Source organism: Anopheles moucheti, chromosome 2, assembly GCF_943734755.1.
Source record: "Anopheles moucheti chromosome 2, idAnoMoucSN_F20_07, whole genome shotgun sequence".
NCBI classification, from domain to species: Eukaryota; Metazoa; Arthropoda; class Insecta; order Diptera; family Culicidae; genus Anopheles; species Anopheles moucheti.
The window spans coordinates 58,285,040-58,310,040 of record NC_069140.1 but is presented as its reverse complement, the minus strand read 5'-3'; the positions used below and the strand labels follow the sequence as shown (position 1 = coordinate 58,310,040).

At 41.3% G+C, this 25,001-nt stretch overlaps 3 protein-coding genes across 5 annotated transcripts; 1 reads left to right on the top strand and 2 right to left on the bottom strand.

The window, feature by feature from the left end:
- Positions 1 to 85: 85 nt before the first annotated feature.
- Positions 86 to 1,948, bottom strand: LOC128297005 (transcription factor grauzone-like). Of its 2 annotated transcripts, XM_053032554.1 has the most exons (3): positions 1,815 to 1,948; positions 554 to 1,733; positions 298 to 482 (listed from the first exon to the last, which is right to left on the bottom strand). In XM_053032554.1, exons 1-3 carry the CDS (start codon positions 1,911 to 1,913, stop codon positions 430 to 432), a joined length of 1,332 nt encoding a protein of 443 aa, XP_052888514.1. In that variant the 5' UTR covers positions 1,914 to 1,948; the 3' UTR covers positions 298 to 429. The 2 variants fall into 2 exon arrangements, with proteins under 2 accessions (XP_052888513.1, XP_052888514.1); XM_053032553.1 differs by having other exon boundaries at positions 86 to 1,733.
- Positions 1,949 to 2,377: 429 nt separating this feature from the next.
- On the top strand, positions 2,378 to 24,854 carry LOC128296716 (E3 ubiquitin-protein ligase RNF19A-like). 2 transcript variants are annotated; one of them, XM_053032191.1, is made up of 9 exons: positions 2,378 to 2,812; positions 12,112 to 12,820; positions 13,286 to 13,928; positions 14,145 to 14,426; positions 14,501 to 14,598; positions 21,972 to 22,137; positions 22,227 to 22,386; positions 22,463 to 22,733; positions 22,807 to 24,854. In XM_053032191.1, exons 2-9 carry the CDS (start codon positions 12,599 to 12,601, stop codon positions 23,710 to 23,712), a joined length of 2,748 nt encoding a protein of 915 aa, XP_052888151.1. In that variant the 5' UTR covers positions 2,378 to 2,812; positions 12,112 to 12,598; the 3' UTR covers positions 23,713 to 24,854. The 2 variants fall into 2 exon arrangements, with proteins under 2 accessions (XP_052888151.1, XP_052888150.1); XM_053032190.1 differs by having other exon boundaries at positions 13,286 to 13,955.
- On the bottom strand, positions 15,402 to 17,247 carry LOC128296717 (uncharacterized). The gene is made up of 3 exons (XM_053032193.1): positions 16,921 to 17,247; positions 16,516 to 16,836; positions 15,402 to 16,433 (listed from the first exon to the last, which is right to left on the bottom strand). The coding sequence occupies exons 1-3, from the start codon at positions 17,245 to 17,247 to the stop codon at positions 15,813 to 15,815; spliced, it is 1,269 nt and encodes a 422-aa protein (XP_052888153.1). The 3' UTR covers positions 15,402 to 15,812.
- Positions 24,855 to 25,001: the final 147 nt, after the last annotated feature.

The following is a 25,001-nucleotide window of genomic DNA, read 5'->3' as shown; positions in this document are numbered from 1 at the left end:
TATACAATTAGTACAATTCGCACTATATAACAATCAAATTCAGTACAGTTACAACACGTTATAAGGTGTGCGAATCGAAGTAGTTGGTAGCGGCATCGGTCTTTGACATAGCAGGATCGGTACCACATCGCATTCGGAACCTTCTCCTTGATACTGAAAGCTATAATCCGTTTTATCCGGAGTAAATTTAATTCAACACCTGAGTATCCCCGGCTACGTAGAAAGCGGTTAGAGGTTAGTAAACCAGCTTTGGTAGTCAAGAACCTATTCTTAACCAAGCTATAGCAAACGGAACCCTACGACGATGCCGCCAATTTCTCCGCAGATGCAGCTGCAGCCAACAGTTTCTGCTTTTGCGCTTCTTGCCATTCGATCGGATGTTTGCGCTTAATATGTGCATACATATTCGCATTCGAGTTTGTCTTGTGCTCACATACGCTGCACGAATACAGCGACTGTTCGGTGTGTAGTGCTCGATGTTCCTTTAAGTAAATCTTGCGCTTAAATCGTTTGCCACAGAACTCACACTCAAACTTATCTTGCGCATGCACACCTTTGCGATGTTGATACAAAGTGGTGGCATTTTTGCAGCGCTGCTGGCAAATATCACACTCAAATATTTCATCCTTGCCCGGGTGCACGTTTCGCGTGTGATTTTTAAGACCACGAGCTCCATTGACCCATACTCCACACTGAGGGCATTGCCGCTTCTCGGTGACCTCTTGCCCAAGATGGCCACGCACGTGCCTTTCAAGGGCGGCCTTGGTACGAAACTCTTTACCACAGGTGTGGCAGATTTGTTTCTCGTCTGTACCGTGCATGTGATTAATGTGGACTCGTAGCGCCTGCATGCTGGAAAGGATCTTCCCACAAAGGTGACACGGAGCCTGCACGTGACGTAAGATGTGTGCTTTAAGCTGATAACCTTTCTCGTATGACTGGTGGCATTGTTCACATTTGAACGGGTGCTCTTTTGGCTCGGCACAATGATGCCTTTTATTGTGCTGCCGAAGCGTATACCGGCTGCGATAGTTTTTCTGACACAATTCGCACCGAAAAGCATCTGGTTTCACGTGAAACGCAATATGATCCAGTACCCTAAAAGTGCGGAAAAATTTTTGATTACAACAGGCAATGAATCCGCGGACATTATGCGCCTTCCGAGAGTGCATCTGTAGCCGTTGGAAGGTGGAAAACTCCTTAGAACATATCTCGCACACCATTGAGAAAAATTCTCTGATACGATTATTGTCTTCTATTCGTTTTCGGATTAAAGAGTTTCTATCCTTTTGCGTACTGTTCTCATCATCAAGCGTCTCCGTTTGATCATCATCGTTGTCGTCAGCACAGCCGGTATCTGATGTTGTTTTTCCTTTCAGCAATAGAATTTTTTCTTCATTTATGGTGGTCTTAGCAGTGGACGGTTGTACGTCGTCTGTACTATCCCGAGCACATTCCTTATGCTTTGCCTGGAGATTATCATCATTGTTGGCACTCGTAAGATTGTTCTCCTCTTCTACATTCGTTTTTAGAAGTTTCATACACTCCCTCCGATCGCACTCATCAGTATTGTATTTACTTTTCACGACCTTCTGGTTATTGTCAGCATTTTCGTGTTCGATTTTTAGCAATTCTTGGGTTCCAAAAACTAGCTCCAAAAACGTGCAAAATTCCTGAACTTTGACCACGCAGATATCACATACTTTCGCGGGTAAGCAATCATTCTCTGCAAACTGGATGGAAAGCATTATTTATCAAACAGGGGGAGTTGTGTTGATATGCGTTTAAGTTGTGAATGAAACCACGATAACTACCTGCATGTGAAATAGCCTTTCCAATTTTTGACTAAAGTCCTTGTCGTGCATTCGAACAGTGCCTCCTGCACGATCCAGGCACAGCCGACAGCGATCCATGTTGGAGAATTCTATATTTTCACTCTATTATTTTCTGTCCGCTTTAGCCATACCAGCGATGTGAGGTAAAATGTAAACAAACATTAGCAGTGTTGCCAAGCGTTGTTCATGCAATCTTCCGACTGCACGCTGGTGAAAAATTAGAATCTATAAAATAATGAGTCTACCTATTAAATGACACACACTATTATTTTAACGGCGGGGCAATGCTAATTTTAATCCACTGGCATTTTTGCTCCTTGTTCAATTTCAACGTTTCCGCAGAATTAGTTCGATGGTTTAGTAGTCCAGTGCATGATATAAACAAGCTGACAACTAGAGAATCAAACGCAAGCATATAACCTTCTCGATTTCGAAAAAAAGAACAACACGAACGAGAAGAAGGAGGACTGGCGACTGTACGAAGAAGAAACAGTTGTGCGTTTTTCAATCAGTATCAGCATAAGTAGCAAACGTAGCAAACAAACAAATTTCCTCGCTGAGTGCAGTGCCTGGAGCGCATGAATGTGTGCGTGATGCAAAGTGTTGAATGTAGGCGTAGTGTATAATTTACCGTAATCCCGAGCAAGCTGCCCTGCGAACCAAGCAGCAGCCATCCTCAAGCATCTCGTTTCACCGTGTATCGGGAGTGGAAAAACAGCAGTTTTTACAGTGCAGCTCAATTGCTGAAGCATTTGTCCAGTGCAACGTTGTGGGTTTTAAGTGAAAAGGCAGCAAGTCCGACGTGCGATCTGTGTTACGCTACCATAGCAACAGGCGAGAACGCAAGGCTCTGGTATTATTATTACCTAGCAAAAAAGATGGTTGTGCAAGTTGTCATGCCCACAAATCTGTGAATTATCATCGAATAACGGAAGTTATCTCTGGCATCCAACATTTTCCTGGCAGCAGGCAGCTCGGTAAGCAAAAGGTGGCCGAACGCCATTGCGGAAGAAAATATGGCGATGTATTTTTACGCTCTGTGTAGGATCATCAGTGCGATATATCGGACACGAAGGCCTTCGGCCATGAGCGCAGTAAGAGAAACCCTGGGCGACAAAATGAGACGCAGAGATCGCCAAGATAGCACAGGAGGTCTATTAATAGTGCAATTCATACTTTGTTAACCGGTAATCCGTGTTTAGCGAACATCTTGTGCGAATAATTCTCCGAACATCGCAACATGACATGATAAGCGCACAGTCGGTTGAACAGGTTCGCCTCGGAATACTTTCAATATTCCTTCCTGCCTGCCTGCTTGCTTCAGCATAGACCCAGCAAACGGAATTGGGGCCGAAAAACTGAGTTGGCGTTGCTCCAGCTGTCATCAGTCTGACATTCGCTCCGTCGGCTGAGGTTGGCTCCGTTCGTCCGCGCGCAGTCTGTGTCAAGGCGAACGTAATTAAAACGGGGACATGCGGCGAAACCCCTCCAGCGGAGCGGTCCAAGACACGTCGACGATGTTGAAGAGTTCGATGGGTTTTTAAATCTCCCCTATGTCCATCTGCTGACACTGGCAATGGATTGTCCTCTGCTCGTAATCGATCGTGTTGTGTCATATGTAACGGTAATTGTACAATTATTCTGCGCCCCTGGGGTGGCGATCTTTCACGCGAAAGGTCACCGAGTTGCGGCAGGTGATTCCAAACGCGCGCACATACTCACACACATAAACACACACACAGTCGCGATGATCTCCAGGTGTTAGAGCCCGAAGTGTCGAGGCCGTTCTTTGCTCCTGTTTTAACTGTTGCACACAAGAAATACCTGTGTTTTAATATTAGATTTTCAACCCAGTCACTAGTACTAAGGTCATGTCCTTTCAAATGGCATCAATTCAATGTCTTCTAAAAGTGTTTTGATAAGTACATTTCTAGGAATAATTTCGCTACTAACAACAAGGCCATTTTGACGAGCAGCTTTAGATGACCGATGTTGGGATAAGAGATACGCATACGCCTCGTTAATGCTTTTAGTGAAAGTTAGTCTTGTTAGATTTTCGGTTTCGTACTGCATACAGTACGATCTAACAAGACATATATCTGCATTCTACCGATTGATTTTTTTGTCCAAAGGAACTTGTTTAGGAAATTGTATCAGTGGAATAAAACAAAAAAGTTAAATTTATGGAAGCAATGATGTACGCTTTGCCTTATTTTTCGTGAGATATACATGGGCTCTTTGGAATTCATGTCACTATTAAACTATTTAAACAAAATTAAGATCAATCGATTATTTTGCAATAGACACGCAACGAACGTAAACGAAATTGTTCTTTCGTTATCCGTTTTAGTAATATGCTAGTAATACTTTTTTATGAGTAGTTGTATTTTTTATACTGATTTAGTTTACAAGAAATGGATTACATTCAAGATCGGTTCATTTCACCAACGTCCAACTGTAGGCGGTGTGACCTTCCATTTTTGTTACGAAGTCATTAGACAAAACGTTTCTTTTAGCGAAAACATTTAAACTGTGATTTTACAAGACAAAGTGGCCAGAGGGTAGTTCTAGAAATCCTAGATTGGTCCGATCATTGCTAGAAACGTGTAATATTATCGTGTTGGTATATTGAATGTCTCTACTATTCTCTCTAGAATCTCTACCATTTGCAACGTGTTTCGACGATGGTAGGGCAATCGTTTGACGCACTGTGAGAAATAACAGGTTGCTCGCAGCTGTAATATTGTTTACATCACTTAGCAACTTCCGCCGTGAACGTCGTCAGACTTTGGTTTGTTGTGCTGTCTTTTTCTCAGTTGCTGCTTGATGAAGTGGCGGATTTGCAGGATATTTGCAAAGCTGTATCGACAGCTAAGAAGCAAAAAATTCCTAGAAATTGTTTCCGGACAAAGACACGTCTTAGAAAACAATTTAAACGATTTGCGTAATTTACTCGTGAGTGTACTACGTGTGGTTGACAATGTATGAATTAGTTTTTAGAGATTAGATTAGAGTTTATCAAAATTCTTACTGTTTCCTGTATTTTAAATTGGCGATGCAACATTGCTTCCATGTTAACAATTTTGATCAAGCACTGCAACAAATTATACAATACCTCAATAGCAAATTTGTGTTATACTTTTAGGTACCTTTTATGAATTAAATTGGAACGGAATGCTTATCAACTTGATCAACACAAACTGAAGACTTTCAGGAATGCATATATTATCACTAGACACCCCCATCGATTGCATTAGACACGAGCTGGACGTTAAACCAAAACACACTCCTCAGCGGATGCAGCGTCCTTTGCGCGCAGTTCGTCATCCATCCACCGGGAACGAGCGGTTCTATCTCCGCATTCTTTGGGGCTTCACCGGTGGTGTTTTTTTTTCAGTCCTCTTGTATCTTCTGTCGACTGTTGTCGCTTGCACGTTCGACAGGTTCATTTCATTTGTAATAATTAATTTATAGCACAATTCGCTCTGACATTACACCGGTGGTGCCTATGCATTGCACACTTGCCATACAGACGCGCGAGCTGGCTTGCCATGCTTAACTGTGCGTGATTGCATATTCATTGCTGTTTGTAGCCGCCGGCCACCAACGTCAAAGTCGCGCAAGGTTGAACCGTTCGATTCCATTCCCGGGGATGGTCGTTTAACTCGTCTGGGTTTGAAACGGGCGAGGCAGCCAACTAATTGCACTGACACTCGCGGTAGGTTTGCTGCTACATTCACACTTGCACACATACATCGATTCGCTTCCATACGCAAGCATCATTTGTACGAACCTCCTGGTTCGATGATGAAAGCATCTTGGTGGAGCTCACAAGTTCATTTACTAGAACATCCCGGCATTGCACATTACGACAGCGGGATGAGCGTGACCGGGAAGCTTAAATTGTTTTACTTGGCATAGATATTACCAATAAGGCAAATTGTCCTCTTGTGTTTTTTATTTGTTTGTGCCTTATTTTCCCTTCCATGTGCTTCTCCCCTGCGGGACAATGGCGCTCGTGTGCTATGGATAGCTTTTGTCTGTTGCGACAAGTTGGCGACAAATTTACGCGCGCGCTTCCACGTGCTTCAGAACGTATGACCTTCGGCGAGGATGCTGTGACAAAATATGGATTCCGTATTGTGAAAATGGTCCGGACTTAATTTGACGATCCACAATTCCGAATTCATCATATGGTGTATTATTCATTTTCGCTCTCACACGACTCATGCTCTCGAATCATGCTTGTGGTGCAAAACGATGCGACCCCTATAGTAGCATGATATGCCTTGATTGACTCAAGTGATTTGGTTGGATTTGTTTATAATATAAACGTGATAGTGGGGTGTGTTTGCGTGTTGTTTTTGACCTTCTAGTAAATTTCAAAGTTTGCTCAGCTTTCAAAGATTGGGAACCATCGGTACCTCGGTTCCGAGTTCCTGGTGCTAGTGAAATGTTAAACGATACGCAATCGTTTCTTGAATTATTCGATGATGCAATCATCCAATCTCACCTTGCGATAACCTTTATTTAGTGGCAAAACACATGGAATAGTTCGTTTTTCCGTAATGTTAAACACCGTCAATGGATGAAGTTTAATCTCTGTTACACGCTCCATCTATCAAACGACTGATCTGGCAAAGAATTTTCCATTTTCCTCACACGCAACACTATCCCGGAACTACTACCGGAAACGAAATAGAATGATTTTTGCCTAGAACTGAAGCTTTATCAATCAAACAACAATTGAATAAAGGCACATAAACTAAAACTTATGTGACTGTGCGGATACCTGTTCTTTTAGTCTGTGTTTGGTTACTATCAAAACAACAATAACGTGCCGTTATATTTTTTTGTTTTAGATGCAGTATTCTCAGCCGTGATTTATCATGGCCTTAGTATTGCGAGTAAAGTATCCTTGTGCCGCTATTTACTGCGAAAGAATGATGTTTTTTAATAAATGCACAGCACTATAATATTATTGTCTCCTGTCCGTAGCTCTTTCAACTCTCCGTCGATGCCATTAATCATACACATTGTCGCAAAATGAAAAGTTTTATTAAACAACAATCTTAAAATGTGAAATAAAAAACATGAGAAATTTTGCAAACACAGGCAGGCTAACATATTCATTCTCGCTGTGGTGTAGTTGTCGTGACAAGCGGCGGGAGCATCATCGGTCGCTTTCATTGAAGTGAGTCAAAGCCTTCCCATCGGCACTCCGCTTTGATCGGCCTTCAACTATCCGGCTAGTTGCGAACGATCGTAAACAACGGTACGGTTGCTGCCTCCATGCATGTCTGCCATGTACAATGCATGTTAGAGAATGAACTATGCCGTGGAAACATGCGGGCGTCCCGCATTCCGATTATCATCTGCGCAGATTATTGAGCACAATCTTAGTAGGAAGAGCAGTGCGAGCCGGAAAAGAAGCTCTCTGGACCGCGTTCCCTGCTGTCGGTCAAGGACGCCGATGTGTTTGCTACGTAATTGTAAAAAGGTAATGTGAGCGTGGATGTTTCTGGTTTTTTAGTAAAATCGCCCAATCAAACTCACACTTTCCGTTGAGGTTTTTCGGTTTGTTATAAAATGCAATTTATGAAATGGGGTTTACGATTGTCTGTTGCTAATAATACACGCTTTTAGTGCGATGAAGTAGCGGCATAAGCTTCCCCGTTCCGAATGCAAATTGTGCAACTTGCACAATTGCAATTTCTCACATTTAATTTACTCTTTCCATGACAAATCCTAGCAGTGAAGCGACACAATTGCTGCAACAGTTTACTTACAGCCCTCCCGAGTCATGTTGTGGTGTGTTGTCGTAAGGCGTAAATGTTATGCCGAGTTTTCCTTGCCTGTTAATGTTAAGCGAAGTAAACTGCTTCGCCGATGTTTGTTTCTGTGCGACTAGCATAAGTCTTTTTGTTCATCATTCCTACGAACTAGCAGAGCGTTCCGACGTTTTTTGTTGCGCTTTTGTTATTATTGTGTTCCATTGCGGCTTTCGTGGACGGTATGTTGATTTCATCTGTGCAAAAGCTTAACGCAAACTGATACTTAGCGTCGTATCGACGTAATCAGTTCGTGCTGTTGCTGTTGTGGATTGATTTAGTGTCTGCTGGTCGACTACCGACATTCCGGACAGTGGGAATGACGTCAAAATGTGGCTCAGTGGGTTAAACATGGCGCACAGTTAACCTGTTCGTCCCATGTTATCAAATCTGTTGTCGCGGTCCAAATCCAGAGTGTGGAGTAGCAGGCAAACATGTATAATTCAGTTCCATGCAGTCATAAGGGTTTGTAAATTCCAGTCAAACCAAGTGTAATTATAGTGACGAAAAAAAAATCACAGTATGTTAAAACTCAAATGTCCAACGCTAATGTCGCAAGTTAAAAATCTATTTATCGACCAAACGATATGACGGCAAACCAAGCCACAAACACCGTAATGGAAAGTTTTGGTATTGATCAACCATATTCCTTTCGGGTCGTGGTCAGCAAAGGTTTTAAGAGGCGCACTGGTGCCACCGAACATTTTGAAGACATAACATTCGAGCGACGATCTCGGACGAGTTGGTAGGAAGATAAACTGTTCTCCACGGCCCTCAACCTCAACCAGAGAGTGTGTGAGAGTAAGCAAAAGGCACAGACAAGCGTCGGTGATGCAATCTGATGTTGTTGTGCTGGTGGTTGGGTTGGTGGACCATTGTTCTCCGGCTGACGATGATGATGTTGTCAGTGTTTGAGCAGGTTTTCATTACGTCCTGCTGTAGTATTTCAATCCCAATCCAACGAAACACCCCCTTCAATTGATGAGACGACTCACAGCTACTCACAATCGACTGTTTACAAGATGTTTAGGAGAAATGTAAGTGGCACGCGAAAGTTCAGTTCGGACGGCAGAATTTATGGGCAAAGGAGGTGAAATATTTAAGCTGTTTGAATGTTCCATCAATACCTGGAGCTCATTAGTGGTTTGGTAGTTCAGTTTGACTTGTTGCTTATCAACTTTACACTACACTATCCAAACAGATGAACGGAATGACTAAATCTCGCTACATTACTAATTTTATCACGCGCTCACGATTGTGCTGCTGGAGAATGTTTTGTTTCAAAACAATTACACAAGATTGTTATAGATAACGCGTAAGAAACCTTCCAATTGGTTTGTGATAATTGAAGGTCATTTGCATATTCCACGTCTATGCGACCGAGCACATTACTAGATAGCTTCCATTTAAGTCTATTACAACCCATCGTGGTAGTAGTTGCTAAGTGCCGAAACTGTCGTTACTGTAATATTGCTAGCTGATGCCGTTCGTCCTGGTACGATGCTTCAGCGTTATATGACGCATATGATGATGATGATGCGCATTAATGCTCTGCGTGCTGCCACGCGCAACGTTGATTACGTCGCAAGGCACAAACCGTATCATGGCCAGGGAACGAGTTCGACTAACGTCGCCCAAGCCGAGGTGGCCCAATTTCCTCAATTATCTGCAATCAATTTGCTTTGATTATAGCAGCAATCACCCACCGCTGAATGTGCGAGTGTCTTCCGTTCCTGGGCCTTTTTTTTCGACTGGCCGCGTTCGTAACGAAACTTACTATCAACAGGACAAACTGTCTTGCTTAGCTACAGTGGGAATATGGATAGATATTCTAGTGTAATCCTTATTGTTTCATTACGACAGAGCCCCAGTGTGTACAATACACTAAATGGCTAATATAGCACACTGCTTACAACGAGACAACTGAACAACAAACAGAGTGCAGTTTCGATCACTTTCTCCAGTGTCAACGCGCAACTCTTATTAACTGCAACTAGCAAAAGCTTTAGTGTGTACCTTTCTCAGTCTCCTTGCTGCACTCAGTGTCGTTACAATCGAATAGGCAAAATGGTGAGACTCGAGCGGGTTTACTTTACTTTCGATTTCTTCGTCGTGGGGATTCGGCGTAAAAGCCATCGCTTGCCGCTGCTGTGACGAGTGATGCTTTTGAATCGGTGTACAAAAACCGGTTTTGCACCAGAGTTGTTCAGAGTTGCAATAAAAAAGATCGTTGGTGTTTTCATCTATCATCCAATGGTAGTGCTCTGACATTGTGCTATGGCACACACGGCCCGGAAGTATAAGAATACTTGTGAATACAGTACGATCGTATTCCATTTAGTCACGGTTCATTAAAGTGCATTTCAATGTACTGTGTTTGTGGTGGACATCAATTGGACAACGCTACCGGAATCAGGTGGTATATGAGCGCGCGAAAGTTTTGCACGATTAAATAATTAGATGAAGGATTTTTTTTTAATATAAGCGATGACAAACTTTTACTCCGTCGTGCAGTGTTACTGATCCCATTCGAAGCAAAAAATAATAATATTTGGGTCAACTATATTCATATATTATGCGCTAGAATTGACTACACACTAAAGAAATCTTTATCTGTAAGGAATTTATGTATCTGTTTATTAGCATAATTGTAGCTAATACTTACAAAAGCTTTACGTTTACTAAATACTTTACGGTAGATACTCTCGAATATTTTGAAGTGGTAACCTATAGCTGCTTGATGATGCCAGGGTAGACAGGTTCGTTTTACCAGTATGTTTATTTTCATACTCGCCAAACCACGCACAGCCACAGCTCAACACTATACGCGTATACGCCTAAAACTCTCACCCGAGGAGAAACCTCCCCAAGCAATCCGCCACCGGTATGTACTGTGACTGCGCCTTAACGTATGCCATAAACAATCGCGCAAGACAAGAACGTGTTGGTGATGGTGTGACACGATCCATGGCCACGTGCATCGACTCCACAGTGGATCCCCCATATTGTTGTTGCGCCTCAATGGGCGAAGAGAAGCGGCGATCAAGCATATATGTAATGACTGGCTTGTGACACGGTGGTTGGGGTACCGAACTTCAAACTACACGGTGTGTGTCTTATCATGTCATGGAGAGCCATCGAGGCACCGTCAAGTTGTAGCAACTTTATTCAAAGGAGTAGGATCGTGTGATGAAAATTTTCTGACACCCACATTGTAGATTGTAGTCGCACCACCCGCTCGACGACAACATCAGCGTTTGCCACAGCTTTGATTAACCTTCATCTGTTACCGCACGGTTGAACGGCAACGGACAATTTTCAGTGTGATAAAGTTTGGTCGCTTTTGAAGGTGATCGTTGTGCGCGAATGAATGCAGCTCGAAGAAGTAAAAAAAAAAAATCATTCGAAGGCAATCGAACGTTTAAGAATGCGTCGTCATGTCTGGTTCGGTCGTTCGCTGCCAAACAATCGATGGGATCGAAAAACATTGAAAAGAGAGGTTCAAAATGACCTGTTGCGGCAATTTGTTTTTCATGGGTTTGCACAACAAATTCTTTCAAATGAAAGCACGATGGCAATGGCATTCCCCTCGTTCTTTTTCTTCGTGCCCTGTTCACAGTTTTTGAACTTTTGTGTGTCTGCCATGTATGCGCTGTCTTTTGCCCTTAGTGACATTTCTAAACAAATGCAAGTTCAAGTGCTCTAACCCTCTAATTTTGTATCTTTCGGTAAACCATGCTCTTTTACTACTGCGGCTCGTTGCCCATCCTGCGAAATAATAGCATAGTAAATGATCGCGATTTGCCGTCTTTTTCCTACGATCGTCAGTTACTTGGCTGATTAGTGAATTGACAATTGAGTGAAGTGACAACGATCGTCGGTACGACGCGTCGGATTGATTAGTTGACCGATTGATCATTCGTACGATTTTCGGTTTTCTTCGTTTTCCAATGGTTTTTGTGCTGATTAATTGTGAAAACGCGTGAAATAGATACATCACTTTGTTTGTTAAGTGAATTCAGATACTAATAATGTAATTCCCACTAATAGAAGTTGTACTTTTTTGCACCATTTTCATTGTTTGTTTGTTTTTCCCACTTTGTCCAAACGTCCGTTCGTTGTTGACGTCAGCTTCTCATCGATCTTTTTTCCGTTTACAGAACATATCAATTATAACTGAGGATTGTTATGCATACAGGCGGGTCAAAATATGTTGAAAGTATTGAGGCAACCCTTTAGGATAAAGATACGTTCTGCAACCGCTTTGCAATTTAGTTCTTGTTTAATTGTTTTGAAACAGCACATATAGTATTAAATAATAATACTACAGTAAATATTATTGAAATCTTCATTAATCATTATTGTTGCAAACAGTAATCCATAGATAACAAACTAGCACGAAAACAGCTCAATTAATATCATAATGTTTATTTGTTTCTTTTCAGATTTTCCACCTGCGAAATATTTGCATTAGTAGCTGTATAAAGATATCGTTATTACACTGGGATTACAAAGAAACGTTATCTTTGAATACTTTTAATAGCTTAATACGCAGTGTAAATGGACAATTTTTTATTCATAGTGTGTAGTAGAAACAAATTGATAGAATCGGATAAGTGACGAAAGCGCTCCAGGCGTTTACTACATTTCTGAGGAATGTTTGTGTTGTTCTGAATCAGCTCTTGTTTTGGCAACTTGCCTCACTATTGAGTTGTGGAATACAGGCACTAGGTTACTATAAAAGGCATCAGCATATTAGTCATCAATAAATGCAACAAATGCATTGCAAAATCATCGTTACTGAGCTGATGCACAAAAAACGCACTCACTAATATTAGATAGAAACATAGATCTTCCATCTGGATCTGGGGTATGTGTATTTGAGTGACATTTTCACCGCAGAGTGCAGCGGGTGTGTGTAAATGCGACAAAATGCGCGGTACAAGTCGAAATACCTTCAACTTGAACTTCCCTCTGCGGCGATTGTTGCTGCAAAGTGCAAGGGCAGCTCGCGGTAGCCCGCCGCTCGGTCAGAGGCTGTGCGACGCGGAAAAAGGAGGCAGCAACAGTGGAGGAAGCGGTGGACATGGGAGCGGTTCCAATGGGGGCGGAAAGCATGATAAGACTGGATCTTCAGGCCATAGCAGTAATAAGGTGAGCAGTATGGATTGTATTTGTTTTGGCAAACTGAAATTCTAATCACCTGGATGATATTCGCGGCACTTGATAAGATAGCAGCGTCGAATGTATTGGTTCTGCTCTTTGTTTCGTACGCCAATCTGTTGTTTGATCTACAGCGTTGTTTATATATTTAAAATGGACGGTTTGAAAATCGTTTTGAAAGCGATGCGAGATCTGATCTGATCAAATGTTTTTAGTATTTTAACGCAACAATAACATCCATAGTTTAAGCTGTTTGATAACAGTAATCATAGATATTATACAGCGTATTATATTTTCTTGTCAAAGCAGTCAAGCTACGTTAGTGCGGCAGAGTCTCTGAATATTACAATCGAACTCTGACATGCTTTACAACATAGCAGAATATTGCTAAACTGACTGTTTCGATGCAACTATTATTTAAAACCATCACAATTAATCTCTTAAATTTTCTTTCAGCACAATTCCGACGCATCTTCGCAACATTCGACAAACTCGCCGGGTAATCTAGATCGTGGGACAGCGAACTCGAAACTCACCCCTAGCAGCCACAAATCATCGCATAGTCTGCATAGTAAGGGAGGAAGTTCTAGTACGGCCGGGGGAGCCGGAACAAATGCATCGTCCACTGCCGGAAAAGTACCCGATGAATGTCCCTTATGCTATGACGTGTTACCCACTAGCGACGAGTACTATCCACTGCTGAATTGCAAACACTATGCATGTCGAGCGTGCCTGGAAAATTATCTAATGATCCAGATCTCAGAATCGCGCACGGATATCAGCTGTCCACAATGCTCGGATTCGATGCACCCGACTGACATACAAGCGCTTCTTAAGGCGTTCCCAACGGCCATCACAAAGTATGAGGATTTTATGGTTCGGCGGGTGCTGTTATCTGATCCAGATTCTCGATGGTGTCCAGGACCAGATTGCACGTATGCAGTTATCGCTACCGGATGTGCCTCCTGTCCTAGAATATGCTGTCAGCGGCCGGGATGTGACGTTCAGTTCTGCTATCATTGCAAGGCAGAGTGGCATCCCGACCAAACATGCGATGCGGCCCGCGCTTCCCGGCAAAGCCCAACGCGCGCCCTGTCCGGTAGTATTAGAAAAAATTCACAACATAGTAAGATTTCTCAACTTGGCTCCTGTTTCCATTTTCATTTCCACTGTATCAAATTAAGCTTTGAAGTTCACCTGTTCCCTATTGTCCTGTATTCAATAATTCTTTGTTTCTCCACGAACGACGCCATTAGTTGAACTGCTTTTATATTGTGTTTATATAATATTTTTACATTTTTATATTCAATTACAGAAGACGAAATTAAACCATGTCCGCGTTGCCAGGTGCTTATAGTGAAGATGGATGACGGTTCCTGCAATCACATGGTGTGTGCTATCTGTGGTTCAGAGTTTTGCTGGCTGTGTATGAAGGAAATCAGCGATCTTCACTATCTGAGCCCTTCGGGATGTACGTTCTGGGGTAAAAAACCATGGTCACGAAAAAAGAAACTGCTTTGGCAGCTCGGAACCCTGGTGGGTGCCCCACTAGGAATTGCTCTAGTGGCAGGAATCGCCGTACCAGCGATGATTATTGGTAAGCATTTTGCTGATGGTTGTATATGCATGGCAATTTGGATTAATAAAAAATATGCTTTATCTTTGTTTTAGGAATACCTGTCTGGGTTGGACGTAAGATACATACCCGGTACAAGTCAGCAGGCAAGCATAAAAGAAATTTCGCCGTTCTGGGAGGAGTGACGGCATCGGTAAGTGTTTATTACTTAATAAAAAAGTAGCACTCTATGGTCTTATTATGAAATAGTAAACAATGAGTATCACTGGCCCTATGGTAACACGAGTAAATAATACTACTCAAAGACTGATCCCTCGTACGTTGCAATAAAAATCCAGTTCCGGATAGTTAAAAACGTCAAGGAAAGCCAGATATGACATGCCAACACTTTTTAAAGTTGCGGTTTCCAAAAAGTTTGCGTTTGAAAACAGTTCACCGATACACCGATTAATTTTGTTGGTTCATATATTGCGACCTTAAGTATGGCAGTATGGCTCGAGCGTTTTATTTGAATAAAAAATCGCCAACCTTGACTTTCCTGGCCATCAAATTTTTTAAAATATATATCTGAATATATATCAATATCTGAATATTATAAATGAGATTTGGTTTTACTTAAATATTGATCTCATTTATGTGTTATTGCGGATCTCATGCCATATTTGAGGAAATCCATTTATTGCTAATAAATATAGTGACAATAGGTGATAAAGATTCATTTTCGCTATTGAAAAAATAATGAAAAAGAACTGCGAAATATTTGAGTTTTATAAAATAGCTTATCCATATGTGTAACACTCGCTAAACTGTGGGACCAGCACGAATATAGTACCATTTAAAATAAACATTTTTACAATATCCAATACCTACAAACAACATAATGTTATTGTGATATTCGCACATAAAGATTCAATATGATGGTTTTGTAATCAACACTTTATTTAATCATTTGAATTGCCTTATCGGATGATCTTTGTTAAAAGCATTTTCCGGTGTCTTAAATATGCGCTTAAGCATAATAATCCACCAACCCTGCAGTAAAATTGAAATAGCTGTACTCTTTTGTGCATTTTCAAATTCTGTTTCCGTTTTGTTTTGTTTTTTTTTTTGTTTTTAATGTAATGCAGAAGCACGATTAAAACCATTGTTACAGGCTAGAGGGGCAATAATTATCAAATGAAATGTTTGTTAGCAAAGTTTTGCAACTCAATGTCTAGAACAATTTCTTAAACCACTCTTTGAGTGGCTCGAATCATACCCTGTAGATTAATGTATAACATCGCATCGTGTCTGTCATTCGAAAATGGTTGTGTGTGTGTGTGTGTGATTTGGTAAAACACTAACGCTTATGTTGTGTTCGTAAACTTTCTTTGGATGTTTGAAAAAACATGTAACGAGAAGTATTTTTTAAACATAGCCCTCGAGACTCAGGACACCCTCTTCGTAAAAGTCCCGTAAAACATCCAGGAGCCGTTGCTCCGCCGTCGGATTACCGATAGCGATATCTACCGACCCGATGCATAACAGTAACGCAAGCAGTAGGGACTGTCGATACTCGCAATCCATTTTGTTACGACTGTATCCAAGATCCGCCTCAATATCGACATCCATCTTAAGGCAGTAGGACTTTAGAGCCCCGTAGTAGAGGTCAAGCAGTCGGGACGTATGCTGGCGTCGCGTGTTGGACGGAATGGACGATATCAGCAACAAGGCAAGATCATTCGTTGGACGGCTGTACGTTACCATTTGCCAGTCAAGAATAGTGCAACTGTCGGTCCGCTCATCGTCCGGTTCGCTACGGAACAGCAAATTATTGCACCAGAAATCCGTGTGTGTGATCAGCCCCATGGGTTCGATAGGTTGCAGCAATGTTTCTATAAGAAGCTTCGTTTTGGGACGAATCTTGCTCAGTGCTTTCAGTTCATTTTCAAAACCAGGTTTCAGTTCAAGGAATTTTGTTAGTTGAGGCATTCCTTGTTCGACTAACTGCTGGTAGCTCTCAGTTGCACGTGTCGTTTGGAACAGGAACTGTAAATTATAGGTAAAATCTGTGAAATTAAAATCTCAACAAATGTGGAGATTTTGTTCAACCTTTCACAATATTGCTTACCGGATACTTCTCATTGAGATCTACTTTCTTTTTTATCTTGAGTCCCAGCGAGAGCGCATGCACTGTTACGATGGCGCGAATGGCTGCTTCGGTTTGACCGAGGGAAAGACCAGTTGTAAAATTAGCTCCTTTGTAACCAAGGGATCGCATGTCCTCCAGTACTAGTATACTCTCTGTTGAATCGGGACTGCTAAGAGACGTGTTAGTGTTGTTTCCGATCGGTGCATATTGCGTGTAGAAACAGGTTGGCACTGATATCACCATGTTACCGAGCTCTTTCGGGATGTACTGCTCTTGAAATGCCATTAGGTCTGGAAGGATCTACATATAACGTTATCAAGGAGAAACAATCGTTTCGTAAGTTATTGTATTGTGGAAACATACATATATGCAAGCAATACATACACTTGTATAAAATTTGATTTCCCTTAGATCGAACTGAGCCTCTGTTACAAAGTAGCGGCTGAATGGATCCTGCGGTAGCAGCTTAACTACAATATCCAACGATTGTTCAGTACCATCACCGACATTTCTTTCAAATTCATATACCACGGATACGGATAGGATATCGCTTAGATTATTCACCCCATCCTGACAGCCTTGTTTCACTTTAAAGTCGGTAATTTTGATTCCGGACCGCACCTCGTGATGTTTCTTGAGAACCTCCATTAACCAATCCTCGGTGATGGGCCAGCTATCCGAGCAGGTTGAATCTTCCTCTGTATCTGACATGATTATCGTTGAATCGTTGTCTGGTTTTTGCTTTCCCGTTCGTATTCTATCGATGATGTTTTGTGCGGTTTTAAACAGTTATCTATCCTCGTTTAAAGATTACGGTCTATCAACTCTTCGTAAAGGATGGGTCACGGTTGGCTGCAAACCAGATGAAAAGAAGAAAGCCCTATTAATAAATATGTACGTACAGTTTTGCCAAAGCATGACATACGAAGCTGATGCACGACAAAGTCGGTCCCCTAGCTGTATAACGCATATAAATAGATTCTAGTGGAAACCAGCTCGTTTATGGAAAATTATTCGCTTGGAATCATTGACCTTCCTCGATGCTTGTGTTCCCCTTTTTTTCCTGGTGGTGTTCAATTAAAATAGGGTGTACCCAAGTATTGGTATGCTATCCCGTACCTATCAATTTAAATACAAACTACAGTTATTTAACAATCAGTGCAGTGCAATACGCATCCTTTAATAAGTAGCATTTTTCAATAAATGTTGCTTATAAAGAATCTTTCGTAGGATATTTTCGGATTTATCTTTTCAACAGATAGTAGGAGATATTTACCACGCGTAGTTAAATATTCTGATAGATGATGTACTCTTCTGACAACACGACTCGGTTTCCTAGGAATTTCTAGGTCAAGGACAAATAAATTGGAAAAAAAATCAGAACGAGAGAAACAGAACGTCTACGACCGAAAAAAATAAACATTCGCTCTCACTATGTACTCCCTGATACAATACTATCCCAGGTTGGCTGGAGAGAAAACCTACAGGACCGCTGGTATGAACGTTAAAATTGGTCAAAGTAATTTCATATGGTATTTTGTTCTTCGGTAGCTAGTAAAATAGAGCCTCCCTGTCGATAATTAATATTTGATGAAATTTTCCCGCACCTCTTCTTTAACTGATAAGAAATGGCCATTAGCCTAATGACATTTAGCTGAAGCTTAACTTCAGTTAGATGTCGTTTCTTGTAAAACTGTTTACAGCAAGAGGAAATATTCATGTTTTCGCTACAGCTGATTTGTTGAAACTTTTAAGAAGTGTTTAATTGATAAAAAGAACACAAAAATGCACACCTCATTATTCTTTAAGGTAGTGTAACACTAAGGCAGATAATATATAAAAATTGCTAAGTAGAGTGTCAAAAATGTATTTAGAAGAAGAAGGGGATGGTCTGAAATGGTGTTGACCTGACAATATTAATGCTCGACACAAAAAAAGTGTAATACTTTTTTATAACTGGAGAGAGAGGGCGCAAGAGAAGAGATCTTTCATAGGCGGCACACCTTCCTTTGTTACTGTACCTCGATAGAATATGTTTGACTGGCTGTTGATCACACGGAGAGAACATACCAACATAGCACATGATTGCCCCTTTGCTCCCAGTTCAAACCCTCATTGCCGTTCGTGTGTGACAACGGAAGTTTGTTCTTTCCAACGAAAGTCCATCTGTTTTTATGTGTGCTGTTTTATCTGTGTACTACACTATTTTAACTTTGTTCTTGTTATACAGTCCACAAATTGCTATTTTTGTTACCGTTCTATTATTACACAATAAACAGTGCTCTTTTACAGGTAACTTGTTTAAAGCTAATAAGCTGATACAATCACTCCAATGTAAACTGCTTACCATCGAATGGCACCGTAGCACAATCACGAAAGTGAATGATGTTTCCGTAACAAAAGCACCACAATATTATCGAACGGATTCCACGTTTCTTCCAGTTTTTCTTGCCGCTGGAATTCTTACTTCCGCCAACGAAAGTGTCGTTACAACTGATTCGCCATCGGTCGTCATTCAGACGTCGACACGTGAACTACAATAAACACACCCGAACGTGACGAATCTTTCATTCCAACTGGCCGTCTGTCTGCGATGTGGCCTGCAAAGCAATACCTAATACATTATACCGAGGGCTCGGCATATTACTGGGTTATGCTCCAACTGGTATAATGTATGTTGGGAGCAACTTTGTGAGTGAAAAGGGGAGTGCATTCTCTTTTGCATTAGTTATGCTTCATGGTTTGGCCCCTCATTTATTCAGCAAAGAGAGAGAGAGAGAGTGCAAACAGCGATGCTATACCAAAGTTCGAGGTTCCAGTGTAACGAACACTTTGTCCCAATCCTCCTGGTAGGAGAGTTTTCCGGTGTACCAGTTTAGAAAACTTAGCAAAAAAAGCTGACTGTAGCTCTCTCGATGGTTCCTGTAGACAGTGTGTGCTCTTGCTCTTTGGTTGGATTTCAACTGTCGTCATTTGGTCGCTTATTCGGAGCATCATGGCACAACAACAGTTGCATACGAAGCAACCAAATGTGTAGAACATTAAAAATAAGCATTGGATCCAAGACTGATAGACAGATGCAGCGTGTGTGGGTTGTGTGGAAGGGTCCTTGCGGCACTAAAATTGCCTACCACTACCTACCGACCTGACTACAAGTGTGGCCATATTTCACTGCAAAGGCACACCTTCCGATGAAGAAGCAGCGCAATATCCGGAACGAGGTTTCGTTGACCCCGAATTTAAACGTATTAATGAATCATCGTTAAATCTCTGATGTTACACTTATGCTAAATTATATAAATTTTTCTTCAAACAAAACGATTCAACTATTATTGTCACCTTTCACTATTCCTTCACATAATATGCAATGCATTTTCAATTTCGTGGAATATTTCAAATAGTTATAGTGAAATGTCAACGGAGACAGGCAATGTCATATGATTTTTTTTTCAAATGTTGAATAACATTAAATTCCCCTTATACGATATTAACCGTCAGCGGTAAGGTTATTTTATGGAGGAGAGAATGTAGTAAAATCGATCGTCAAAAACTAGGTTGGTCTTTTATACGGACGGATTTGCCGAATTCCTTATTTTATTTCAATAACTTTATGAGCACTGCTCCGTGCTAGCCGAGTGTTAGCATTATGTTGTTTGAATAAAAAGTTTTGAAATAAGCCCACTTTCATCTGCACATGTGATATGGCTATTCGTTCGATTTATCAAGGTTGGTTTTAGCATTTATCGATTACATGATTGATGTCTTCGGTGCTACTGAACTTTTAAAGGAGTAAGCTACCGGAGAAAATATTAGTGAAAATGTTTTCCAACTCAATAACACCGATAAGTCCAGTTGATCGAAGTGTTTAGCAAAGATACTCGCTCAAGTTGGTACGGAATCCGTTTCTCTAGTTTTCGTTGGTAATTCAAAGTGGCATTCGTTTCGTACCATTTGAAGCTGAAAAGAAACTCATTTACTCGGCAGTGAATAATGAATGAACCACAACAACATACTATGAATGATTTGCTGTTCTTTGCCTATATTCTTTGAATATTGTGAAGTTGGCAAAGGTTCCCCACAAATATTTCAATATTACAAGGCTAGACCATATTTAAAATATAGCAATTTAATAGTTGATGGTGGTTACTATTGTATGATGCAAATTGTGAATGCAATTCGATTCTAAATTATTGATCATTGAAAATTAAATTACGTAGTTGTTCGATATCGGGCTAGGTGTCTTCCCAAACTTGTTCAAGCATCGTGTTTGAGCACTCAACTTAGTGAGCTTTTCATGGTGCATCGCGTATATCCTTTGCTTATCAGTAGTATGTGTTCTATTTCTTAATCAGTAAACGTTGGCAAGCAGCATCTGTTGAATATTTTAGAGATCCGCTCCCTATGATATTTTGCTGCGTTGTAAGTGTCGTTTTCCATCTAATAGCATATACCTGACGGTGATAGTAGGGAGGGCCCATGATCGTCGATATGTACGTACGCTAGTAGCGATTAACTGGTCAACAAGAATACATACCCTAGAACACCCTGGCGTTCTAGCTTGTGTGCACGTCTCTTGCGGCTATTTGTGATGGTTAACTACATTTTTCGCGTCAACTCCCTGCGCCTTTCTCTATCCTGCTGCAATTGAAACGATAAGCCTTTCACCTTTACTGCACAAATACCCCATAGCTATGCCCCAACTATAATGTTTTCTATGTGCCTGCAATGTTCCAGACTAGACTTGTTGAAATCTTTCTTCCTAAATATAAACCGAGCCCTTTCACCCTATGTCAAAGTTCCTTAGGAAAACATAATCCTTTCACATAAGCGTAGTGACGTCAGAAGCGAATCGAGAATGACCTACATTACGAAAAATGGAAACGCTTACTGCAAACGGGTGCCTGCCTCAGCTTTTCTATTTGCTTCTCCTAGTATATATAATTTTATCTGGTGTGTGGGTGTGATTTGGAAAATGTGTATACACTATGCATTCATTAGGCTTGCGTTTTGTAAACGGTTGTTCCGGTCATTCTACTATTACAGCATAATCTAAAAAACTATAATAAAGTTAAGTTTTCTTCGCTCTTCTCAGTGTAGCAGTTTATTCTTCTTTTAAAATTTACACTGCTCTGTGGAGCTAGCTCAACAGGTTGTTATAGAAAATATTATTTTTTCACTGTTATTCTTATATTTTTCATATTTATTGCTGTAACCGTAGATATGGACGACGCGAACAAAATGAAGAAGTTGAAACTGGTAGAATGATTCCTCAAATCATATCTATATCGAATTACACCAGATAATTCTAGGATAAGCCCACAATATTGTTAGTTTTATAAAAAAAAACACAATGTGATCATTTGCATTTAGCACTATCCTGTCATCAATTGTAATAATAATAATATGATTTTCCTTGTTTAATGTTGTACTTTCAGGTAATTGTTTCGCCTGTCCTTGCTGGATTAGCAGTTGCCATTGGTGTGCCAATACTGTTGTTTTATGTGTACGGTGTTGTACCTGTCTCGCTTTGCCGGGCTGGTTGTGGCGAAGGAACAAAATTTGAATTTGACGAGGAAGAGGATAACGGTTCCCGAAACCATGGTAAGAAGGGACATAATACATTTGAATGAAGGTTGGCTTAAAAAATAATTGATTATTACTTGTGTTTCGTTCGTTGTCAACAAAACAAGACGCTGCCAGTGTGGATGCGGTTTCACGCATTGGAGCCACTAGCATTGGAGAAGTTAGTCTTAGTGTGGCCAGCGGAAGCCATCTCGGCGTTTCAAGCCAACACTCAGCATATGGTGCAACGAACCCGTCCACTACGGCCCTAGCTGGCAGCATTACAGGGTAAGAATTGTTTTACTTTAAAAAAATATTTGAAGATTCTATATATTCTGTATTCTGTTTTCTCATGTTTCGTTAGACACCGTTTGGAGGTACAGGCTGATGTGAGCACATCGGAGACGGCCTCTGCGGTGACATGTGTTAGTGAGAAATCTGGCAACACGCTGAACGATGCAGCCTCCACCAAGGCACTAGCCGGGTCAATACTGAGTTACAAACAGCAAGCAGAATCAAGTGCGTTCAGCGAAGATGGCACTTCCGAAAGGGTACGTTTCGACAACACCGTGTCGTTCGTTATTGACAGTAAGAAAGATTCCTGTGATTTCTTGTATAGTATCCCGCCGGATCAGGTAAATAGGGTGGCTAAAAAATGAATCACACACTTTAGCTTACCGCTTATTTATGATTTACGCAATTTTGCAGGACACAGCTGCAGATAAGGCAAGTTTGGGCAGCGGACGATCCTTTCGCAGCTCTGAACGTTCATTCCGGGATGACTTCGATTCTACCAGTGTGTCTTCAGCGCATAAGCGCATCAATTTTGGCAAGCTGATTCCCAAGCTCAGCTCCAGTCAGCATCGTAACCTTTCGGTAGACAGTACCACCGGTTCGTACAATATTCCGGAGAACGTCAGTCTGGAGCAGGAACTGGAGCAAGAGGAAACACTTACGGGTCAGCATGTTGTATCATCCAGCTCCTCGTTAGCTGTGACAGCACCACAGCGCAACACAACACAATCCCAGACAACAATTTTATCCGCAGGAGCATCTGCACTACAGCAGAAAACACAGCCTGGATCCCTTGATCCGTCTCCCGAGTTCGCGGCACGACATGCAAGTCTTGCTACGAAATCGGCTACCGTTCCCACTGCGTCAAGCAGTAGCAGTTGCTCGTCAAACGAAGCAATTAATAGGGCAATTTTGGTAGAAAAGCCAGCACTTTCAACATTCAGTGCGGGGGTATGTGCTACCGGTTATACAGAGGCTGCCCAGAATCAAAGAAACGAATTGAAGCCAATGCAATCGTTAGAATCACCTCCACTATCCACAAGCTCCTTAAGTGATCATTCTACACAGGAACAGCCACCAATTGGGCCTACAAAATCACGCACTCACATTCTGCGCAATCTGTTCTTCTCGCTGCCGAATACTTCGGAATTGTCAGCTCCTACTGAGGCTACGGTCGAATGCGGACATGTTGGTACTACGGGTGCACGTACAAAAACAGCATCCGCCCCGTTGACTTCACCACTGTCGCCATCGTCATCCTCCACTTCTTCCGCTTCCTCGATGACACCCACAGGTTCTTCCTTGAACACACTTCCATGAGCAGAGTACCGTCACATACCAGATGGCGCAATTGGATGATTGTTGAAAAGATAATCATATTGCCAGGGATGACATGCAACAGGAATGTGGTTTGATATGCATTTGAATTTCCAGAGGCCATTTGGTGGTAAGCCTCAGGGCCACGGCGGTTACAAAAGAATGCAGCATTTATGTTAAAAATTGAATTCTACAAATCTGTAGACTAAACAGGCTTGCAAATCGCATAGAGTGTTCTAAGTGAGTGTATGTAAACATAACAGTTGTGACAGCATGAAAAATGCTTAAGTAAAAAAGTGGACTCACGCTTGCAGAAACTGATTGAGTGGCGTACAAACGTGATTTGATGTCCGTTCAATTGTCTGCTTGCAAACGACACTGTGGCCCCGAAGTTGTATGCATTTTGGCATTAAGGTTAGCCTTTGCTTAATTTTCGTTCAGCAAATGGCGGTTTTGTTAGAACCTTGTTCTTATTATTATTACCTACTACTGCCCCCTCGTATGTACACAAATTGAGGAAACGCATAAAAAAAGATAACACAAGACTGCAAAATGCCAGAACAAATACACGATATTCGTTTGTTGTGTTTGTTTAACATGCCCAAAAAGGCTACACTTTCTTGACACGGATTCCTACGAGGTGAGGCCACGACGATTAATCACGAATCCTTGGACGAGGCTTCATCAGTAAACATAATGAACGGAATATTGCGTAAGCATCAGACAACGAGAATGCGGATTTATTATTATGCCAAATTCAGAAGGGCGCGTTTTATGTTTGTTTTTATTTTTTCTCTACTACAACAGCAGAGGAGAGAGAATGAGAGACAATAGAAAAATGATGTGAGATCCGGAAGATTGAAAATTGTGTTAGGTAGCAAGATGGTCAAGAGAAAAATTAGTGTCATGCGAAGATAGTAAATGAGGGATACGAAGTTAATGCTATTTAAGCTAGGAGTTGATTTAGGGATAGAAAAGCAACACAAATCCCTGTTCTTTTTATCTAATGGGGTCAATAGTACTAATTTTCTATTTAAATCATGTTCGAAGTTCATGAGATAATTCGTTTGAAACGTCTTTATGGAGAAATACGAAACCTGAAGTATGCGCATACGCATAAAATATAGAATTAAATTATCCCATAATAGTGGTCAGCCCGACTTTCGTTGCATTCAATGATTGAAAGAACATACTATGCCAATATTATGATCCATATCGCACTTATCATTCTACTCCGTTGACACTATAACGCCGACACGTACTATTGCTACGAGCTGATCGAGGTAACAGAT